This window comes from Martes martes (genome assembly GCF_963455335.1).
Source record: "Martes martes genome assembly, chromosome: 2".
Taxonomy (NCBI): Eukaryota; Metazoa; Chordata; class Mammalia; order Carnivora; family Mustelidae; genus Martes; species Martes martes.
The window spans coordinates 84,556,775-84,577,772 of NC_137889.1; the positions used below are offsets into that span (position 1 = coordinate 84,556,775).

A 20,998-nucleotide genomic window follows, 5' to 3' on the forward strand; every position below is an offset into this window, starting at 1 on the left:
GAATTCTCCCATCTCTTTATAATTCCCTCCTTCTATTTACTACTTCACTCTATCTTATAGCTTTCTTCTTTTATAAGTATATAAAACAATATATTTCCCTCTACTAACTGCTTTAACTGCACCCCACAAATTTTATTGTTGTATATTCATCATTCAGTTCAAAATATTTTCTAGTTTCCTTTTCAATTTCTTTATTGGGCCATGGATTATTTAGAAGAGTATTTCTTAATACTCCTTTTAGATGCCACATTAATATTCTATTGTATTAATATTCAGAAGGAGACCTCTGAAGTCGGAAAGACCAAGTTGTGGTCTAGTGGAGGCAGACAAGGTGCCTCCTTAGCGCAGTAGACAATGCATCAGTCTCATGGTTGAGGCAGACCTTAACCTTTCCATTGTCATAATTACCAAGAGTGGAAAATGGGTGAGTCTGGTGGTGAATATTAAGGAAGGCACGTATTGCATGGAGCACTGGGTGAGGTGCATAAGAGAAATTTAAAAATTTTCTTTATAATTGGAACTGAGTCAACTCTAGAAGAATATATACCAGGAGAGCAGGGTTGACTAGGGGTAGAGGGTCCTTTCATTTATTTCTGGAGGCAGACACTTTTGTATTATTTGAGTTCTTTTTTTAACCAAGCATAGACTTTAATAATAAAGAATTTTTAAAGCTCATCAATAACAGATGGTAACAATTTGACATAGAAATTTCTGTGATAATCATTGAGTGCTTGGTGGATCACCAAATCAGTATGAACCCAAATTTTAATATGGCTGCTACACCTGGTGTAATAATGGTTGGTTACACTAATATTTTATAAGTATTCTAATAAACAGTATTTATACTCTTTTTTTGTAATAGTCCCATTGTAGCTGGAACCATGTGTTCACCGATCAACTTGGAGCGTGTTCAGGAGAAATGAACCATGAGCGAAAGGACTTAAAATCATATTAGATAAGGAATGGCTACAGAAAATGGGGACACTCTGCCCAGAGCAGGTCAGACAAGATATTTGGCCTCAGTTACTGATGGTGTGTTATGCCAAAGAGAAGTAAAACATGTTTCATTACATTCCTAATAGAAATAGAAATACGGGATTAGTGCTATAAGAGGACAGATTTGACATAAAAAAAAGAAAGAAGTTGAATGGCTACCCTCTTTTTTATGCCTAGAAAGCCAACAATTCAGATGTTTTGGCTAGCTTCTCATAAACTGACAAAAATTGCTGTATTCCTTCATTCAGTTTATACTTACAGCCCAACTGTATTATGATAGATCCCACAAAGTTCAGCTACATTTATTTGTATGGAAATTCATGTGATAAGTTTGCATGGTTTTTTTCTTTCTCATTAAAAAAACTAACACATTCATTTTTGAAATTGGTTATGTTATATCTGTTTCCATGTTTTCAGACTAGCACATGAAAGGGTGTTGTTCATAATATTAAATAGTTGGTTTTCTCAGCATTACTGGATCCTTCCCCAACTTAACCATTCACACCTTCTGTTCTCACCCACACTATGTACACAAGCCTAACTTGCCACTCTTGTCCCCATGGTTTTAGCACTTTTTTCCTTTTTAAGATTATTCATTTATTTAGAGAGAGAAAGAGAGAGAGCCTAGTGAGCAGGGGAGGGGCAGAAGGAGAGAGAGAAACAGACTCCCCTTTGAGTAGGGAGCCCAATTTGGGGCTCAATCCCAGGACCCCAAGATCATGATCTGGGCTGAAGTCAGATGCTTAACAGACTGAGACACTCAGCCCTCACACCACCCTGTACTATGGTTTTAACACTGATTCAAGTTTTCTTACCCACAGCCATCAACATTATATCTTCTCATCAACAAAGATGGAGCCAGCTAATAAAGAGGGCTGTCCTACACCATCTAGTTCAGGTCAGGTGTCAAATAACTCAGAGGATGACATTTCAGTTTCCTTCTGTAGATTTAGGATCCCGAGGCCTGCTCAGATTGTGATCACCCTGCAATCCTCCATTAGCTGAGATTATTTTGGATTATGGTGTATACTCTGCCATCCCATCATCCTGGGCTGGTGATACGGTTGTTAAGACCTAACAAAGGCAACACAATTTATGTTTACTGCTGAACTGATATACTTTCAGGATCTCTAATCTTTAAGCTCTGGGGAAATATTGCTTACCTGATGGAATTTGGACCATAATTGTGCAAATATGCTCAAGCACTTGGATTGGAAAGTAGATGCATTAGGGTTCTCTAGTAATGAAACCAATGAGAGAGAGAGAGAGAGAGAGAGAGAATAAGAAGATAGATAGATAGATAGATAGAGGTAGATGTAAAGAGATTTATTATAAGGAATTAGCTCATGTGATTATGGAGGCAAACAAGTCGCAAGATCTACAAGTGAGTTGGTCAAATGGAGATCCAGGAGAACCAATGGTGTAGTTCCAGTCTGATGCTTGTAATCTCAAGATTTAGGAAGAGCGGATGTTTCAGTATAATTCTGAAAGCAGGAAAAAAAAACTAATGTCTCATTTCAAAGGGAATCAGGCATGAGAAATTGCCGTTTGTCAGGGAAGTATCAGTCTTTCTGTTGTATTTAGGCCTTCAACTGGTTTATGGAGGCCCATCCACATCAGGGAGGACAATCTGCTTGAATTAGTCTACCTGTTCAAATATTAATCTCATCCAAAACACCATCATAGAAACATGCAGCATAATGTTTGACCAGATGTTTGGGCACCCTGTGGCCCAGTCAAGCTGACATAAAATTAACCCTCACAGTGGGGTTAGCAGACCCAGGGTGATTGTTGGTCATCAGTATTTACTGCATGTTCTCTGTTTTTCAATTCTTTTTCTCTCCTACCCAGGAATTATTTACTTAACGTCAACTCTAAGTCATTTGGAATCAACTACACTTTTGTTGATGGTCTGTGCTCGTGATGGTGGTGGGCTCACATCTGTCATTAATGCTGACATCACTATACACATTCTTCAGACAACTCTGGCACCCGCTGAATTTGAAAGGCCTAAGTATACTTTCTCAGTTTATGAAGATGTACCTGAAGACAGTCCTGTGGGAACAGTGAAAGCAAAAGAGTCCTCGAGTAAGTACTTACGTCTTGTGCCTTGTTAAAATCCATTATTGGAACACTTCCTATGTTTTTCTTAAGTTGTGTAATCATGACTAAATCTTTTCCTTTCTCCATGCAGAAAGAATGGAGACCACACAATCTGTGGCTCACTCTTTGTTCTTTCAACGTTATTTCTATCCTACAATTTTTCCTAATCAAAAAAGTAATAGATACTTTTGAAAAGTTTAAAATAGAAAATGATTATAATGTAGAAAGTATACATCTATAACCTACTCCTCCAAACACACGAATGTGCATACATACACATTTAAAAAAAATTTAAGTCTTTTTTTTTTTAAGATTTTACTTATTTATTTGAGACAGAGAGAGAAACAGAGAGAATGAGCAGGGCGTGGGACAGAGGGAGAGGGAGAAGCAGAGACTCCCCACAGAGCAGGGAGCCTGACATGGGACTCGATCCCAGGACCCTGGGATCATGACCTGCGCCAAAGACAGATACTTAACTGACTGAGCCACCCAGGCACCCCACACTTTAAATTTTTTTTTGTGAAAAGGGGAGAAGGGTCGGGGGATGGGTGAACCTGGTTGTGGGTATTAAGAAGGGCACGTATTGCATGGAGCACTGGGTGAGGTGCATAAACAATGAATTTTGGAACACTGCACAAAAGAAAATTAAATTAAATTAAAAAGAAACTAAAAGAAAAAAAAAGAAAATACATCCTGCTGTATTTGTTATTTTAAAACTTTCCTTTACTGTCCACTTTATATATATATATATATTTTTTTTTTTTTTAATTTGAAGTATATATGCTTTTTCTGGGGAGGAGTTCATAATCTTTTTTTTTTTTAATTTTTTTTTTTTTAATTTGACAGAGAGAGGGATCACAAGTAGACAGGCAGGCAGAGAGAGAGAGGAGGAAGCAGGCTCCCCGCTGAGCAGAGAGCCCGATGCGGGGCTCGATCCCAGGACCCTGAGATCATGACCTGAGCCGAAGGCAGAGGCTTAACCCACTGAGCCACCCAGGTGCCCCTGTCCACTTTATATATTGAGGACAGTTTTCCAAGTAACTGGACATCATTCTGTTTCATTAAAAAAAAGTTTGCATAGTATTTTGACTTAGCTATAAAGATATTTTCTTGAAACATTTTCCTTTTGCTATTAATTTGAATGATTTATAGCCATTTTTTGTAGTCCAAATAATACTCAAGCAAATATTCATATATGATTTATGAGGGTTTCTCAGCAGGGTAGATTCCTAGAAATGAATTATTTGTCCAAAGATCGTGTTCTGCTCTCAGTCCACTTCTTCTCTGTCCTCTTTTCCTTCTCTTAAATTTTGTGGGGGGTATTTGCCATTCATAGGTAGATATCATTGAGAAGCACCAAGCATAACCTTAACTCGGCTTCCTCAAATATGTAAAACAGGCATCCAAATTATTTTCTGAATATCTTTCCCTTTTACTTAATGCAGAATGATTGAAAGGAAGACAGTGAAACCTGTGCCTTGCTCCATGTCTATTGGGCGTTACCTTTGTCTGCTAATACATCTTGACCATGGTGTCCACTTTTCAGTAGATTTTGGAGAGCTGAGGAGGTTATGTCATTGCATTGTGTTTTCCATGGATGTAGTATATGTCTGGGATATATATGTATATATATACACACACACACATATATATATATGTATGCACATATTAATGCTTTTAAGTTTTCAGCATTTCCAGTAGGTGCATTCCAGTAAGTGTATAAGGTGATTGCTTTTTCTTTCTGTTTTGTTTTTTTCTTTTCCCTCCCACTCTTTTTTTTTAGATTCCTCAGAGCCAATTTTTTACAGAATCTCCTCTGGTGATCTGGACAGAAAGTTCTCTATTCACCCATGGCTGGGCGTCATTCGAACCCAGAAGCCTCTGGATCATGAAACACAGCCCGTGGTTGTGCTCACAGTGCAGGCTCAGCTTGGCAGCTCCCTGGCCTACAGCAGTACAGAGGTCAACATAACTGTAATTGATGTCAATGACAACCACCCAGTATTTCCCAAAGCCTCTGATTCCGTTAAAATACCTCGGACGACGTTGCCCGGCACAGCCTTGTACCTTGCCCATGCACAAGACAAAGACAGTGGGCAGAACGGATTCATCAGATACACGATTGCAAGCCAGACTCCAAGCATCTTTACCATCGATGCTGGGCTGGGGGCCGTGTACCTCAATGAGAGTCTGCGAAGTCCCGTGCCCCAGAAGTGCACGCTCACTCTGCTGGCCCAGGACTTGGGCGTTCCTCCTCGGGCATCCCTGTTAGTGCTGACAGTCGCGATTGAGGAACAGGAGCAAAGCCCATCCTTGACGTTTGAAAACTTGGTCTACCAAGTGGAAGTCAGCGAGTCTCTCTCACTGATGACCCAGATCCTGCAAATACAGGCTTTCTCACTTGGCCCACAACGCACAACGTCACGCCTCCTGTACTCGCTGGAGCCCAGCACGGACTCCTCTGTGTTTGGCGTCCGCCCTGACACGGGTTGGATTTATTTGCGGCGACAGCTTGACTATGAATCCACACAGACATATAATTTTAGAGTGTTTGCCTGGATCCCGGAGGACAGATTGTCGCAAAATGTGAGCACTTCAGTAATTGTTCATGTCCTGGATGAGAATGACAATTCCCCTACCTTCTTGCATGATGTGTTGTTTTTGAAAGTCGAGGAGAGTCCTGTTCCCCAAGGGGTAATAGGCAAAATTACAGCAATTGACAGAGACTCGGGAAAGAATGGACAGCTGTCATATTTCCTTTTGTCTGATGGAAAATTCTTCAAGATGAATCCTAAAACAGGTAGCATTTTGTAGCTTCCACTTACTCCTTTAAAGTTGAAATGAACTAAACTCAAGTCTTTTAGTGATAACATTACAAACATGCAGTTAAAATTAGTTTCTAGTAGATACCTTATTCAATTGGAGAATTGTGATTTTAAAATGGAAGACAAAATTGAATAGAATTTTACCTGTAATGGTTCACACTTCTCTTGCCTCACACCCGCATATTGCCAATATACGGTTCTCTTTCTCAATTGGAGCTACAATCAGAATTGGACTAAAGAAATCCCTGTGCAGAGTCTGATTTTCCCCCCGACCATGCTACTTTACTTATAGATTTTTTTTAAAAAACCCAAATAATATTTTATAAACTATAAATGTCATCGATGTAAAGCCAGAAAAAAATCCATTAGGTAAAATTGCAAAATCACCCTATTGATATCTTTCCTCATTCTCATTCTGATAAGTGAACCGTAGTGAAAAGGGCAAATATTTCCACTGAATTTTTTCTCCAAGTCTTCATTATGAGTTTAAATATTAAAATTTATAGTGCAGAAATTTACAAGGATTTTATTTTGTTTATTTATTTATTTATTTATTTATTTATATAGTGCATTTTAAAATTTATAGTGCAGAAATTTACAAGGATTTTATTTAATTCTGCAACCACCTCCAAATGAAATATGTTCATACGGCAACTGTATAGCTGAAGAAACTTGAGACTCGGAGAGCTCAAAGAACATGCCCCAGGTTATGGAGCTGGAAGGAAATAAGAGGAGGCCACCACCTGTAGAATGTGATTGGTACCCCCTGCCCCATAGTGGGACAGCATTTGAATCCAGTGCTGATGAACTTCAAGCCTTTTTTCTCATAAAGGGCCTGCTGTGTGAATTAGAACAGGTGCCCCCTCCTCCAGCAGATGGAGCTTTACACCAGGGTACATGGCTTATGAGGAAAGCTGCAAAGTGTTGAGCTCCCATTCACTCCCAGGCTGGGAAGCCCTCTGCAGGGCACAAACTGCATAGCAGTGCGGGATGATTTGCTTTCTTGTGCCTTCCAGAGATGCTGGGTAGTTTTGTAGGTCTTCTATTTCCACTTGGGACTTAAAAAAATAATAATAATAAGTTAAAGTATACAGGTGGTTTCCCCATGGTTTTCTCTCTCCTACAATTAGTACAGCGCCCAGCCTCAGAAGACCAGGTGTCCTTTCCTAGAATTGTTATATGGCTCGAAGCAAGTAGCTTAACCTCAGAGCTCAGTTTCCCTACCATGAATAGAAGAGATAATTCTTGACATGCTCCCTGTTTTGATCTGAGGGGGAAAGAGTTAAAGTCTGTGAAGGGGCTTGCAAGACTACATTCTCACAAATGATTCCCATTCTCCAGGGCTGGGTACAGGGTGGCCACACAGGGGTCGAGGGCACCCTTCAGAGCATGGCAGTCCTGCCTGTCTTCCACATTTCTACATCCTGATGCTCAGCAGTTGGCATGGTGTCTGGGACTAGCTCCCCTGGAAGCCTGCTGTGGTGTCCCCCATGCCCAGGTCCAGGCTGAGCATCATAGTCTTTTCTTCACTGACTTTCTAACTGTCGCTTGCCAATCAGAGTTGGTTCATCAGGTAAAAGTCTGCTTGCCATTCAGGATTTAGGGTTTTCAGAGGAGAAGTACAGTTTGGAGCTTTAAAAATGCAGTTGTTGGATATGTGATTTTTGTTACAATTCACACTTCTCATAAACATTTATATAAATGTAGTTTGTAAGTAGATGGACATAGTAAATAGCACATTTCAGCTCAGCAATTTAGCAATTTACCCAAACATGAGTTTTCCTTTCTTTGGCTTCTGATTTCACTCTTTGTTTTGTTGTACACACTGTCATTTCATTTGGATAAAGAGGGAAAAACCAATCTTAGAAATGGTAATGTTAGCTGGAAGTTACTTCATATTGACTTTCTCACAAATAGATATTTCCATAAATAGTGAGGGAGGTAATGGCTGGTGGAGCTCTGCAGCAGGAGCTAGGCTGTCTGGAGAGAGCGTGTGGCATCCAGTGGTCCTTGGCATCAGGTAGAGGCAGCTATGATTTTATGGCTGAGTCTCCATGGCTGAACCATGATGGAAATTTCTAGAAAACAGTGAGGAAAAACATGGAAAATAAGGCTTGCAAAACGTTGAGTTATTATCCATTGGTAACGCAATGGATAGTGGGAAGTCACTATCCATTGCGACACATATGTTTTGTGACATAACATAAAGAACTATTTCCATAAGAACTAAACCATTGCCTGTAGAATGAATTTGATTTTCAGGAAGGTATTTTGGCATTATTTTAAAGTAATGATAACAACTGTCACATTTGTAATAATGCACAGCTTACAAAAGACTTTAAAATTTAGAATTTTATTTTTTTCTGGTAGCCCTAGGAGGTATGCTAGGGAGAAGTCCTTCCATGTCTAAGGTAGAGAAATTGGGACCCAAATCCTGAACTTTCAGTATCAGAGCTGGAGTGCTTTCCGTTATTCTGTGTGGCAATATGAAGAGGGATATGCTATAATTTTAAATCTTCTAAATTATTACTAAGTTCCCACGAAGTATTTTATCATTTACTTTTATGAATTCATTTTTTAGTTCAGATGGTGGATGGCAGACACTTAGAAATACAAAGAAGGACAAATTGGAGATGGCATTTTCAGGAGAAACTTCAGAAAATTTAACAGTAGAGCCAAACTGCTAATGTACATCAACTTAGAAATGATGCATTTAATCTGAGTTTTATACCTGGTTTTCCTTTTTGTGAATGAGCTGGGATGGGGTCATTCTAGTACCCAGTGACAGCCTCTTGTTCTCTGTGCTCCTTAGGTGAATTTATCAGTTGGGTGGCATTGGACCATGAGCTTCAGGTGCACCACCAGGTGACTGTCCTAGTGACCGATCATGGCTCCCCGCCACGGAGCGCCACCATGGTGGTTTATGTCTCAGTGACAGATATCAACGATAACAGGCCATATTTCCCACAGTGTCTCCCTGGAGAGGAACTGCACGTCAAGGTTTGTGGAGTGAAGTAGCCTTGCAGTGATTTTGTAATAATCTTAGTCGTTTGTTTGGAGCACCATCTTGTGGTAAAAAGTGTGAATTTATCAAATCGGTGTCGGTGTGGCAATGCATACGTCTCCAGAAGATCTAAAAATTGTGTACATGTCAAAAAAAAAAAAAAAAACTCCACAAATTAAAGAATAAAATAAAATGGTTATATGTGCAATTTGGGCTCACACATCCAGTTGTATGATAATGTGGTTTTTCCTTTGTACACAAACATAATGGTGCCCCACCATCAGTAAAGCTCAGACGTGGATTGTTTTCCCAGTAATTTGCATGCATCTCTTGGTGCAGAGCTCCTTATGGGCAACTGGTACACGCCTCTAAGCTGGTGAGTTAAATATAGGGGAACATCTGTAGCTCTAAAGTAGAAATATGTGCAACCAGAGACTATAAAATTTGATCTTTGGTAGCGCCTGCTGAAATTTCTAATTATATTTATATGATTTCCTTTTTTTTCATTTCCATGTTTTCTATGTTTTATAGTATACATAATAAATTAGAATATTTGTTCATGTACATAATTAATTAACATATCTTGGAGGTATTTATACTTTTTTAATGAATGGGTTATATGAGTATAAAGTTTGGCAGCTGTTGCTCCAACTGAATTGGACATTCAAATTGTGCTCAGATATGCATATTGAACAACTCAAAAAAGGTACTGAGACAGCTCATAACTTTAAACTATTTTCCAAAGCTGTATTTAAAGAAAATCCTACCAAGGCATTTTTAGAGTATCATTTTGATTTTCACTTACATCATTAAAACATCCCATGGTAGGGTAGCAGGACTCTATACTTGGGAGTTCAACTCCCCGTGTACATTTCAATATTCCATGAAAGTTCCTGTTAACTACTGAGGTATGTTACCTGTATCAGGTGTGTTTCCTGAAATAAAGACTTATATTTATCTTTAACATATTTTTGACCTTTTAAAACATGAGAAGAGGCTAGAAATTCTTAAAATATATCCAAAATCTATGATTATTTAGTCAATTTGATTTTTTTCTCAAGATTAGTTCAAATGCTGCAGATAATTTGTTCAAATTGAATTTGTCCAAATTTGTTCAGATTTATAGTATTGTTTCTTTTCATGGATTTGCATTTTTATAACTTTTATATGACAGATATTTGGGTTACAGGTGGGTCTTAACATAGTTTTAAAAGTGCTTAGTAGCAATGTGTCCTTTCACTTAAAAGTTCATATTTCTTTCTAAAATTTCACTGACTAATTTTTAAGACATTTGTATTAATGACAGGTTCTTGAAGGTCAACCAGTAAATATGTTGGTTACAACTGTGTTTGCAAAGGATTTCGACGAAGGAAACAATGCAGAAGTTGTATATTCAGTATCTTCAGGTAAAAGTCGCCCTTCATAAAGGATTAGGAGGTTTTAAAATTTCTTCTTTTGTCTACCAGCTCTCTACCATCTCCTGGGAAAATGGTTAAAGTTGAAAATAACACCAGGTACAAACAAAATACACCTGTGATTATCTAGAATCACCTTATTTAAAAAAAAAATAATGTTAAAGTTTAATGTAAAATCCTAGTAGTTTTTCTGTGTCCTAAATAGAAACCAACCAACCATAAACATTAAATGGATAATGTTCAATAATCTGAAATACAAATCAACTTTTATTGAAAGTAAAGTAGTAGTGAATCAAAATTGGTATTAAGTATAAAGAAATATGATAATGAATACCAAACATCTATGAATCTCTATGAAAACTAAATATTCTTTTTTTAAAAGATTTTATTTATTTATTTGAGAGAGAGAGAGAGAAGGAGTGAGAGAGCATGAGTTGGGGGGAAGGCAGAGGGAGAGGGAGAAGCAGACTTCCCACTGAGCAGGCAGCCCGACATGGGGGTGGATCCCAGGACCCTGAGATCATGACCTGAGTTGAAGGCAGAGGATTAACCCACTGAACCACTCAAGTGTCCCGGAAGACTTAATATTCTTAAGGTCAGAGTAAATCATACTTAGAAAATGTGACAGTACATGTATCTGTGTGTATGTTGGAAGTTCAATGAGAAAGGCTCATGTTTATGTTTTTCTTTTAGAATGCACAGGCCTCCGATTTGTTCTGGTGATTAGCTTTAGTTGGTATTACATTTTACACTATTTTTAAATACATTTGTTGCTTTTTCATGTTTGTCATGAAATGTGACGTTATTTCTTGTTACTAATGCTTTCTCTTTCTCTCAAGAAAGAAAGAAATTCTTTTTTAGTATTATTAACATTTTATTTTTTAAAGGATTTATTTATTTATTTGACAGAGAGAGTTGTTGAGGGGGGAGGCAGAGGAAGAGCAGAGAGAGAGAATCTCAAGCAGACTCCCTGCCAACTGCCAAACCTGACAGAGGGCTGGATCTCAGGACCCAGAGATCACGACCTGAGCTGAAACCAATAGTCTGTCGCTCAACAGACTGAACCACACAGGCACCCCCACTAAAAATCACTAGCATTTAAAAACCGAAGCAGATTTTCAAAAATCTCACTCACCATAACAGAGAAAAACCATAGGGTGTTGGGGCAGATATACTGTGAAGTAATGAAGTTTAAGTTTCGGGTCCCTTCACTTGAAGGGCTCCTCTGGGATAGGAGTAAGGGGCAGTAGACAATTTATATTTATAATATTGTCGTATTTTTCTTAAAGAGAGCCCTTCACATTATCAGGACCAAATCAGGACCATCCTGTTAGGAGCATAAGGAGGAGCATTTCAAAAAAAGACATTCAAGACCTTTATGTAGGAAATTACAAATTATTCACGAAAGACCTTAAAGAAGAAAGAAATGAAAAGGCCTATCATGTTCATGCTTGGGAAAGTACGAGATTTGAAAGGCAACATATTCAGTGATAATGAGTCTGCACACACACATACACATGTAAACACACACAGAAATTAATATATTGAGATATAATCCTAAAGAAATTTCCTAGAAGAAAATAAAACCAGGCTATATATTATTCACAGATATATGGACTAGAAAGATAAACCACCACTTTAGAAAAGAGGCTAGTTACAGGGAAGAAGGAGGGGAATGAGATTTGGGGGTATACCCAGATCCTCTGCTGTACTTACACTATGTTATTTATTTAAAACTTTTGAAGACATTCTGGGAATTGAGTAATTTGGAAATATTTTCATGGGTGTTCATCATCTATTTCCAAATATTTGAAATATAGATTTTCTCAAAATTAGCTTCGAAAATTATATGAACAGACTTCTCCAATGAAGACATACAAATGGCTATCAGACACATGAAAAAATGCTCATCATCACTAGCCATCCGGGAGATTCAAATTAAAACCACATTGAGATACCACCTTACACCAGTTAGAATGGCCAAAATTAGCAAGACAGGAAACAACGTGTGTTGGAGCGGTTGTGGAGAAAGGGGAACCCTCTTACACTGTTGGTGGGAATGCAAGTTGGTGCAGCCACTTTGGAGAACAGTGTGGAGATTCCTCAAGAAATTAAAAATAGAGATTCCCTATTACCCTGCAATTGCACTACTGGGTATTTACCCCAAATATACAGATGTAGTGAAAAGAAGGGCCATCTGTACCCCAATGTTTATAGCAGCAATGGCCACAGTCACCAAACTGTGGAAAGAACCAAGATGCCCTTCAACGGACGAATGGATAGGGAAGAGGTGGTCCATATACACTATGGAGTATTATGCCTCCATCAGAAAGGATGAGTACCCAACTTTTGCAGCAACATGGACGGGACTGGAAGAGATTATGCTGAGTGAAATAAGTCAAACAGAGAGAGCCAATTATCATATGGTTTCACTTATTTGTGGAGCATAACAAATAACATGGAGGACATGGGGAGATGGAGAGGAGAAGGGAGTTGAGGGAAATTGGAAGGGGAGGTGAACCATGAGAGACTATGGACACTGAAAAACAATCTGAGGGTTTTGAAGGGGCGGGGGGTGGGAGGTTGGGGGAACCAGGTGGTGGGTATTGGGGAGGGCACGTATTGCATGGAGCACTGGGTGTGGTGCAAAAACAATGAATTACACTGAAAAGAAATTAAAAAAAATTAGTTTAGAAAAATGATACTTGAGGTGTTACGCTGAAAAGAAATTAAAAAAAATTAGTTTAGAAAATGATACTTGAGGTGTAGCAATATAAAAAAATAATGGTGTATATTACATTATTCATACCTTTGCTTTTACTTCATCCAATTGCTAAATAGAAGCAACTACAAAATATAAGAAAAAATAGAAAGATAAAAATAAATATAATGTAGGATGCCCGGTTGACTCGGACAGTTAAGCTTCAGACTCTTAATTTCAGTTCAGGTCACGATCTCAGAGTCGTGAGATTGAGCCCCACCCAAGCTTAGTGCTGAGTGTGGAGTCTGGGATTCTCTCTCTGCCCCTAACCCTCACCACTCGTGCTCTCTCTCTTAAAAAAAAGAGAGAGAGAGAGAGAGAGAGAGAGAAAGGAAAAGAAATAAAAATAAATATAATGCAAAAAAAGACATGTATAACACTTATGAAAATTTCAGTAGGGACGCCTGGGTGGCTCAGTTTGTTAAGCATCTGCCTTCAGCTCAGGTCATGATCCCAGGGTCTTGGGATCGTGCCCCACATGGGTCTCCCTGTTCAGTGGGGAGTCTGCTTCTTCCTCTGCCTCTGCCCCTCCCCCTCACTCCTCTCTCTCTCTCTCTCTCTCTCTCTCAAATAAGTAAGTAAATAAATCCTTAAAAAAATAAATAATAAAAAAATTTCATATGGTATTCATGTAAGAATAAATAAATGGCTCAAAGCGTAGAAATCACAACTAATAGATTTACATAATTTCTTGCTCTATCCTCTAACTTTCTTAAGGGTAGGAGTTCTTTTTTATTTGTCTTTATATTTCCTATGACTGGTAAAGTGTCTGTTCTGTGATAATGACTCATCAAAATGGAACAGAAGAATGCAAGAGAGCCACTAACTAACTCCAGGCTTCATCAAGAGTTTTTTGAAGTGTTTAAATTTTATTAAAGAATATAAATCTGTTATTTAACAAAAAACCCATATAATCAATTTGAGTAGAAGTACCAGTATGGAGACGCCTGAGCGGCTCGGTTGGTTAAGCGTCTGCCTTCGGCTCAGGTCATGATCCCGGCGTCCTGGGATCGAGCCCCACCTCGGGCTCCCTTGCTCATGGGGAAGCCTGCTTCTCCCTCTCATCCCGCCTGCCGCTTCCCATGGTTGTGGTTGCTCACTCACTCTCTCCATCAAAAAAATAAATAAAATCTTAAAAAAAAATAGATGTACCAGTATGAACTTATGACATTCATTAGTGTGTGAACTGAAAAAGGCCAGAAACAATGACTGGCCTGGAAGCACCCCCTCAAGTTTAGGATATAACCTCCTGATACCATGTTCCACCAGAAGGAACCAGGAGTCCTTGAAGGAATGGCTGACTCCAGGTCTTGGACAGGAAATCTTTACAAGATGAGTCTGTGCCATTTTGTTATACCAGATACAAGGGGCTTACTAAAGACTTCTAGGATCATGTTAGAAAAGTTCAGGAATCAACTTTAAAAGAATCCTGATGTTCAAATATGGGACAATTCGAACATAGAGAAGAAAAATAATGGCAATGAAACCCTGCTAATGTGTTTAAATTCACGCTTAATGATTCTTCAAACAGAAGTAAGCAAACCTTTAATTATCATAGTTGGAGCCCAGGAGGAGGATGTTAGAGAACCACTCCATTATTTTGAACATTGTTAAATAAAAGCTTGGCATCAAGTATTTATCCTGACTTTCCTATAATGAACTGTTCTCTTGGGTTATCAATAAGTAGAGATTCATGTTGAATATCCAGAAGAAATGATAGGATTTTGGGGATTTGCTTCCAAGGAGGATTGTAAAGGGGAATATTTGAGTAGGGAAGAAAGATTGGTCATGAGTTGGTAATTATTGAAGCCAGATGACAGGCACAGTCATCTCAAAGCAATCTCAATATAAGGTCAATGTCATTTATGTGCAGAGCTCAGTATATCATCCTGTGTACTTTTACATATGTTTGAAAATTTCCATAGTAAAACAGTAAATAATCGATTATGTTTCTGTCTATATTTTAGGATTATTTTATGTTCATACACTCTAAGAGCCTAAAACAAACACATCTTTGAAATTATCACAGATGTATGTAGGTTCATTAATTCTGCTTCCTGCATTGTCAGTTAACATCGATTTCTTAATTTCTGTGTGTATAGAAGACAGTTCTGATCACTTCAAGATTGATGCCAACAGTGGTGAAATAAGAACAACCACAATCCTTTCATATACCTATAGACCTTCCTACAGGATGACCATAACTGCCAGTGACCAGGGACAGCCTCCTCTTCAAGGCCAGGCTGTCATTAACATCCAGGTAATGTTCTGAAAAAATGCTCAACATCACTCGGCATCAGGGAAATACAAATCAAAACCACAGTGAGATACCACCTCACATCAGTCAGAATGGCTAAAATTAACACGTCAGGAAACGACAGATGCTGGCGAGGAATCAGAGAAAGGGGAGCCCTCCTACACTGGAAAATGGTATGGAGGTTCCTCAAAAGGTTAAGAATAGAGCTACCCTATGACCCAGGAATCGTACTACTGGGTATTTACCCTAAAGATACAAATGTAGTGATCCGAAGGGGCACATGCACCCGAATGTTTATAGCAGCAATGTCCACAATAGCCCAACTATGGAAAGAGCCTAGATATCCATCAGCTGATGAATGGATAAAGAAGACGTGGTATACACATACACAGACACACACACGTACACATACACACACTGAAATGTTACTCATTTGGTGAAATCTTACCATTTACATCAACGTAGCTGGAACTGGAGAGGTAACTATGCTGAGCAAAATAAGTCAGTCAGAGAAAGACAATTGTCATATGGTTTCACTCATATGTGGAATATAAGAAACAGTGCAGAGGATCATAGGGGAAGGGAGGGAAAACTGAATGGGAAAAAATCAGAGAGGGAGACAAACCATGAGAGACTGACTCTTAACTGTAGAAAACAAACTGAGGGTTGTTGGAGGAGAGGTGGGGGCCATGGGGTAACTGGGTGATGGGCATTAAGGAGGGCACAGGATGTGAAGAGCACTGGGTGTTATATGCAACTGATGAATAACTGAATTCTACATCTGAAACTATTGTATGTTGGCTAATTAAATTAAAAAATATCCAGGTAATGTTCCATCATCAACATATAGTGTGAAAAGGCGTTCAGAAGGTTTTTGTTAGCTTTTTATGTAAATGTGTACAACGAAGATAGCTTAAATACATGAATGCTAATTTTAGAGAACATTTCAATTTAAATTTAAACTAATTAAATTTTATTTTTATTATTAAATATTATATATTATTTTATTATTAAATTTAAATTTAATTTAATTTAGAGAACATTGCAGATTTGTGTGTATCTTTTTATTATCACTTGAGAAATGATTAGACCCCAGTAACTTTTAATTTTAACTTTGTACAGTTCCTGACAAGATATTTTACTTTTATCACTACATAGACATTTATGTTGCTTTGCTTATGAAGAACAAAAAAGTGTATTGTCTTTTACTTTTTCCTAATCACAAGGACCTGGTAAGTTTGTGGGAGAAACTTTTATGTAAACAAGGGTCAATAATATATCATGTAGTTCTCTGTCATTATTTTTAAATTTAGAGAAGTCACTTGAGAACCATATTTAAAGGCTTTGCTTTAATCATAATGAGCAAACAACTTGTGGGAAGTCTGCATTGTAGGAGAAATTCACACTCACCAGTCAAAAATGAGATGATTGTGCATAGCTAGATTTCTTTGTTCATGCATGTGATAATCACTAACATTAATACAAATATGTATAATAATCAAAAATATATATCCCTAAGAATTCTGTTTCCAAATTATATTCTTTACTGATTGAGGATGTGTGGGTTAGGAGAAAATTCTATATCGTAATATTTCCACATCTCTGGTTTCAGATAAACAAAGACACATGATACATAAATGTGCACAGATGTTGTCATTATGGATATATTGGTCTCTAGGATTTAGAGTAATTCGAGGAACTATCTATCCCACATTCTCATTGAAGAATCACAAAGCTACAGTTCAGTTTAACTATAGCATCGTCTCACCAAACTCCATTTCACGCATTAGAACAAACAGGGAGGTAGAAAGTTCTGTATTTTCTTATCTCCTAGATGTTATGAAATTTTCAATCTTCAGAGATATACTGGAATTATATAATAGAAAAAGACATTTTCTCACCAGTTAACATATGTGTATCATACAAATGGAAGGAATTAGCTTCAAAGTAATGTCGTCACGTCTATTGATTCAACTCTTAAAAAGGACCCTAAATCAACAACTCCTTTTCCTTCTTATTTCAGGTGATACCACTATCTCAAGGGAGAGCTCTCATTTCTCAGAATATTAGACACTTAGTTTTACCCGAAAACTTGAAGCCTGCAAAAATAATGAGCTTGTTCAAGTCACCCGATCACCTTCAACAACATCATAATGGAAAGATACATTTCAGTATTGCTGAGGATGACAAGGATGGTCACTTTGAAATCGACAGCTCAACAGGAGACTTGTTCCTTTCTAAAAAACTTGATTATGAAATGACATCTCATTACCTTTTCAGGGTGGTTACTCAAGACAATAGCAAAAGCCCTCCCCTGAATAGCACGGTCTTCCTGAATATTGATGTGGAGGATCAGAACGACCATTCCCCATCTTTCCAAGGAGAGCTCATTGTGATAAGTGTCGAAGAGAATGTCCCTATAGGGACTCTGGTGCATGTCTTCAATGCCAAAGATGGGGATGGCAGCTTTTTGAACAGTAGAATTCAATACTTCATTGAATGCCACCACCCTGCGATGAGTCTCTTTCTCATCCACCCCTCATTCGGCACATTAGTCACTGCATCCCCCCTTGACAGAGAGAGGGTTCCAGCTGTCACCTTGACGGTCACTGCGTCAGACCAGGCTGTGAATGTGACAGACCGGCGATTGCGATCCCTGATGGCAAAGGTCATGATTTTGGATGTAAATGACCACAGCCCCACTTTTATGTCTTTCCCCATTGCTCACATCAAAGAGGATGCTGCAGTGGGCTCTTTGGTGCACCACATAAGTGCTCAAGATCCAGATGAAGGAAGGAACGGAAGAGTAACATACAGCATCCTCTCAGGAAATGAAAACATGGCATTTACACTGGACGAGTCATCAGGTACTGTCTGTCATTGTCAGTTAAAGTCTCTGATCACTGGCTCACATTTGTCTGCTTCATTTTCCTCTGTTAAAATGACAGTTCTTGAGGTGTATAAGCTTTAAGGAAATGTGACTTGATTTACTGTTTAGCTCATGTAAATGAAAGGCCCAGGAGTTGTACTCAGACAGCTGCCTGTAACTGACCTGTTTGTTAATATTGACGATGCTTTGTTGCCAGCTCACATTTCATGGGATGAATATATACTAGCAAACTTTACTGCTTTGTGCTGTAGATCTTCACAGGGTAGGAGATGGTACCAAAGTGAATCAAGGCACAGCATGTGTAATCATCAGCATTATCCAAAGACTTTAGAACGGAAACTTATCTTTGAGATCATACAAATATCCATTTGTTAGTAGTTGGAAATACTGTATTTTTAAATGGTTGGATTGATTTGGGCATGAATACCTTTACTTCCCACATCAGCCGTAACATTTTATTTTTGGCAGAAACATTTATTTACCGTCCACTCTGTAGAAATGTCGCTCACTGTCACTTCACTTGTCTTGCTATCGCCATGTTGCCAGATAATGTCTACTAAAAGTTTTGATGCAGTTTGATGGAAGGCTACACGTATGCAGTGTCATTCTTATGAAATCGGAAACGAACACCCCTCAACCTGATTTTCAGGAGATATCAAAGACATGGACTACCACCTCATTCTCTAAAACACAGTCATTTTGCATGAGTCTTAGAAAAAACATCTCAGATGTATACCATTTGGCCCAACTGTTCATTAAGAACGTTATTTGGAATGGGGCTGAATGTATAGGATTTGGAAGTCATGATTCTAGGCTGGCTATATATGGTTGGAAAATTTCATCAAAATATTTATTAAATCCTGTACATATGGTTCCATTCTGAGGCATGCATGACCACCAGCTAAAAGCCCAACTGACAGAGAGATAGTCCAGACCCAGCTGCTGATTTCTGTGAGAGCTGGGGTCTCCAAGGACCTGTTTCAACGATACTTAAAATGTTTTCCAACATGGCTAAGGAAGGTCTATTTCAGATTGTTAAAGTGAATGGATAAAATTAGAATCGTGCCTCAGTAATATAGTTATCATGACTCTTAACTGTACTGGCTGTTTCAGTTGAGATATTTTTCAAAGACACAAATGATCATGGCTGAATGCATTCAGAGGAGACAGGCTATTTTTCTTTGTGAAGCTCACATTTCTTAAAACACAGTGAGTTTTGCACTGACTTTGGCTCTGAAGTACAGAGGGATCAGTACTGATTGAAAAACTACCTTATAAAATCGGAATCTGCAAGCTTCTTTAATTATTTGAAGGTAAGTTCTCATAGGATGAGTATATGTTGGAGAAGCAAACAGCAGTCTTCAAAGGAAAAAAAATGTGATGGTTGGAATCATGTGAGAGCTACATATGTGCAATACTTTAATTATAATACTGTTTATTTATTTTTATTTTTTTATTTTAATAAACATATAATGTATATTTATCCCCAGGGGTACAGGTCTGTGATAATTATAATACTGCTTAGATGAGTTCTGTGCTTAAATGGCAGTAGGATGGAGACATATTCTATTTGTGAAGTTTATTTCCTGAGTTAGATAGTCTTCCTATTTTTTGTTAGGAAAAAAAAAAAACATAGTTGACTGAGACAGTATAAAGAGACTATGACTCTTTATCTTAAGGAATGTAGCCATACTCTCCTTTTTTTGTAAATGACACAAAGTGTCATTGGACATGGAAGCACTTACTGTTACAACCTAGATTTTTGGTTTGTGTGCTTTTGTTTTGTTTTTTTAAATAGGCTCCATGCCCAGTGTGGGGCTTGAGCTCAGGACCCTGAGATCAGGAGTTGCATGCTCTACTGACTGAGCCACCCAGATGCCCCTATGGTGGATTTTTTTTTTTTTTAATGGAAGTAGAGAAATAATTTAGATGTAATCATATCTGTAGGTAAAGGTATATGATAATTTCTGAATTCTCATTCATCCTTATAATTTAAACCAGAATAACTCTTTTGACTAAAAGTTACCTTTTTATTCTTGAAAATATATAAACTTCATGTTGGTTTCATGAAATTTATTCTTTAGCAAAGAAAGCTTCTGGACCTTTAGCAGGTTAAGTAAGTTAGACAAAGGGAGAGTAAGCACAACTTCTCTAGAAAATGTTTATTATATATTGTTCTTTTCCTCTTTCAAATCAGGTTTACTAACAACCACCTGTCCTTTGGATTATGAAATAAAGCCTCAGCACATTCTGACGCTTCTGGCCCTTGATGATGGCACACCAGCACTTTCTTCATCTCAGACTTTGACGATCACTGTTCTTGATGTGAATGATGAGGCACCTGTGTTTCAGCAGAAACTATATGAAGCTTCAATTAAAGAAAACCAAAATCCAGGGCAGTTTGTCATAAGGGTTGAAGCTATGGACAAAGATTCAGGTAATTTAAAAATAGGGAAACTTGATAATTAATGCTAAAAACAAAAATTCACATACTTGAAACTAGTTATGGCCCAGGAAAATGAAGACAATTGCTAGTTATTTCAAACTTCTAATACCTCTATAATTAGTGTACACATAAAAACACATACACATGTAAAGGTAATGTGTTCTTTTTATCTATTTGTTTATTTCAGAGACAGAAAGAGAGAGTGTGTGTAGTTGGGGGGGAGGGGCAGAGATAGAGGGAGAGAGAGAGAATCTCACGCAGACTCTCCACTGAGCGCAGAGTCCAATGCATCAACCAACCA

At 38.1% G+C, this 20,998-nt stretch overlaps 1 protein-coding gene across 1 annotated transcript in view; it reads left to right on the forward strand.

Annotated features, from left to right (window-relative positions):
- Positions 1–20,998, forward strand: part of DCHS2 (dachsous cadherin-related 2) — a gene marked incomplete at both ends in the record, with an annotated part of 261,937 nt that overhangs the window by 160,283 nt on the left and 80,656 nt on the right. The window contains 7 exons of the mRNA XM_080796327.1: positions 2,848–3,084; positions 4,883–5,899; positions 8,737–8,924; positions 10,235–10,334; positions 15,207–15,364; positions 17,385–18,228; positions 20,449–20,688. Of these exons, the coding sequence (XP_080652453.1) occupies positions 2,848–3,084; positions 4,883–5,899; positions 8,737–8,924; positions 10,235–10,334; positions 15,207–15,364; positions 17,385–18,228; positions 20,449–20,688 (2,784 nt within the window). The remainder of the gene's footprint in view (positions 1–2,847; positions 3,085–4,882; positions 5,900–8,736; positions 8,925–10,234; positions 10,335–15,206; positions 15,365–17,384; positions 18,229–20,448; positions 20,689–20,998) is intronic.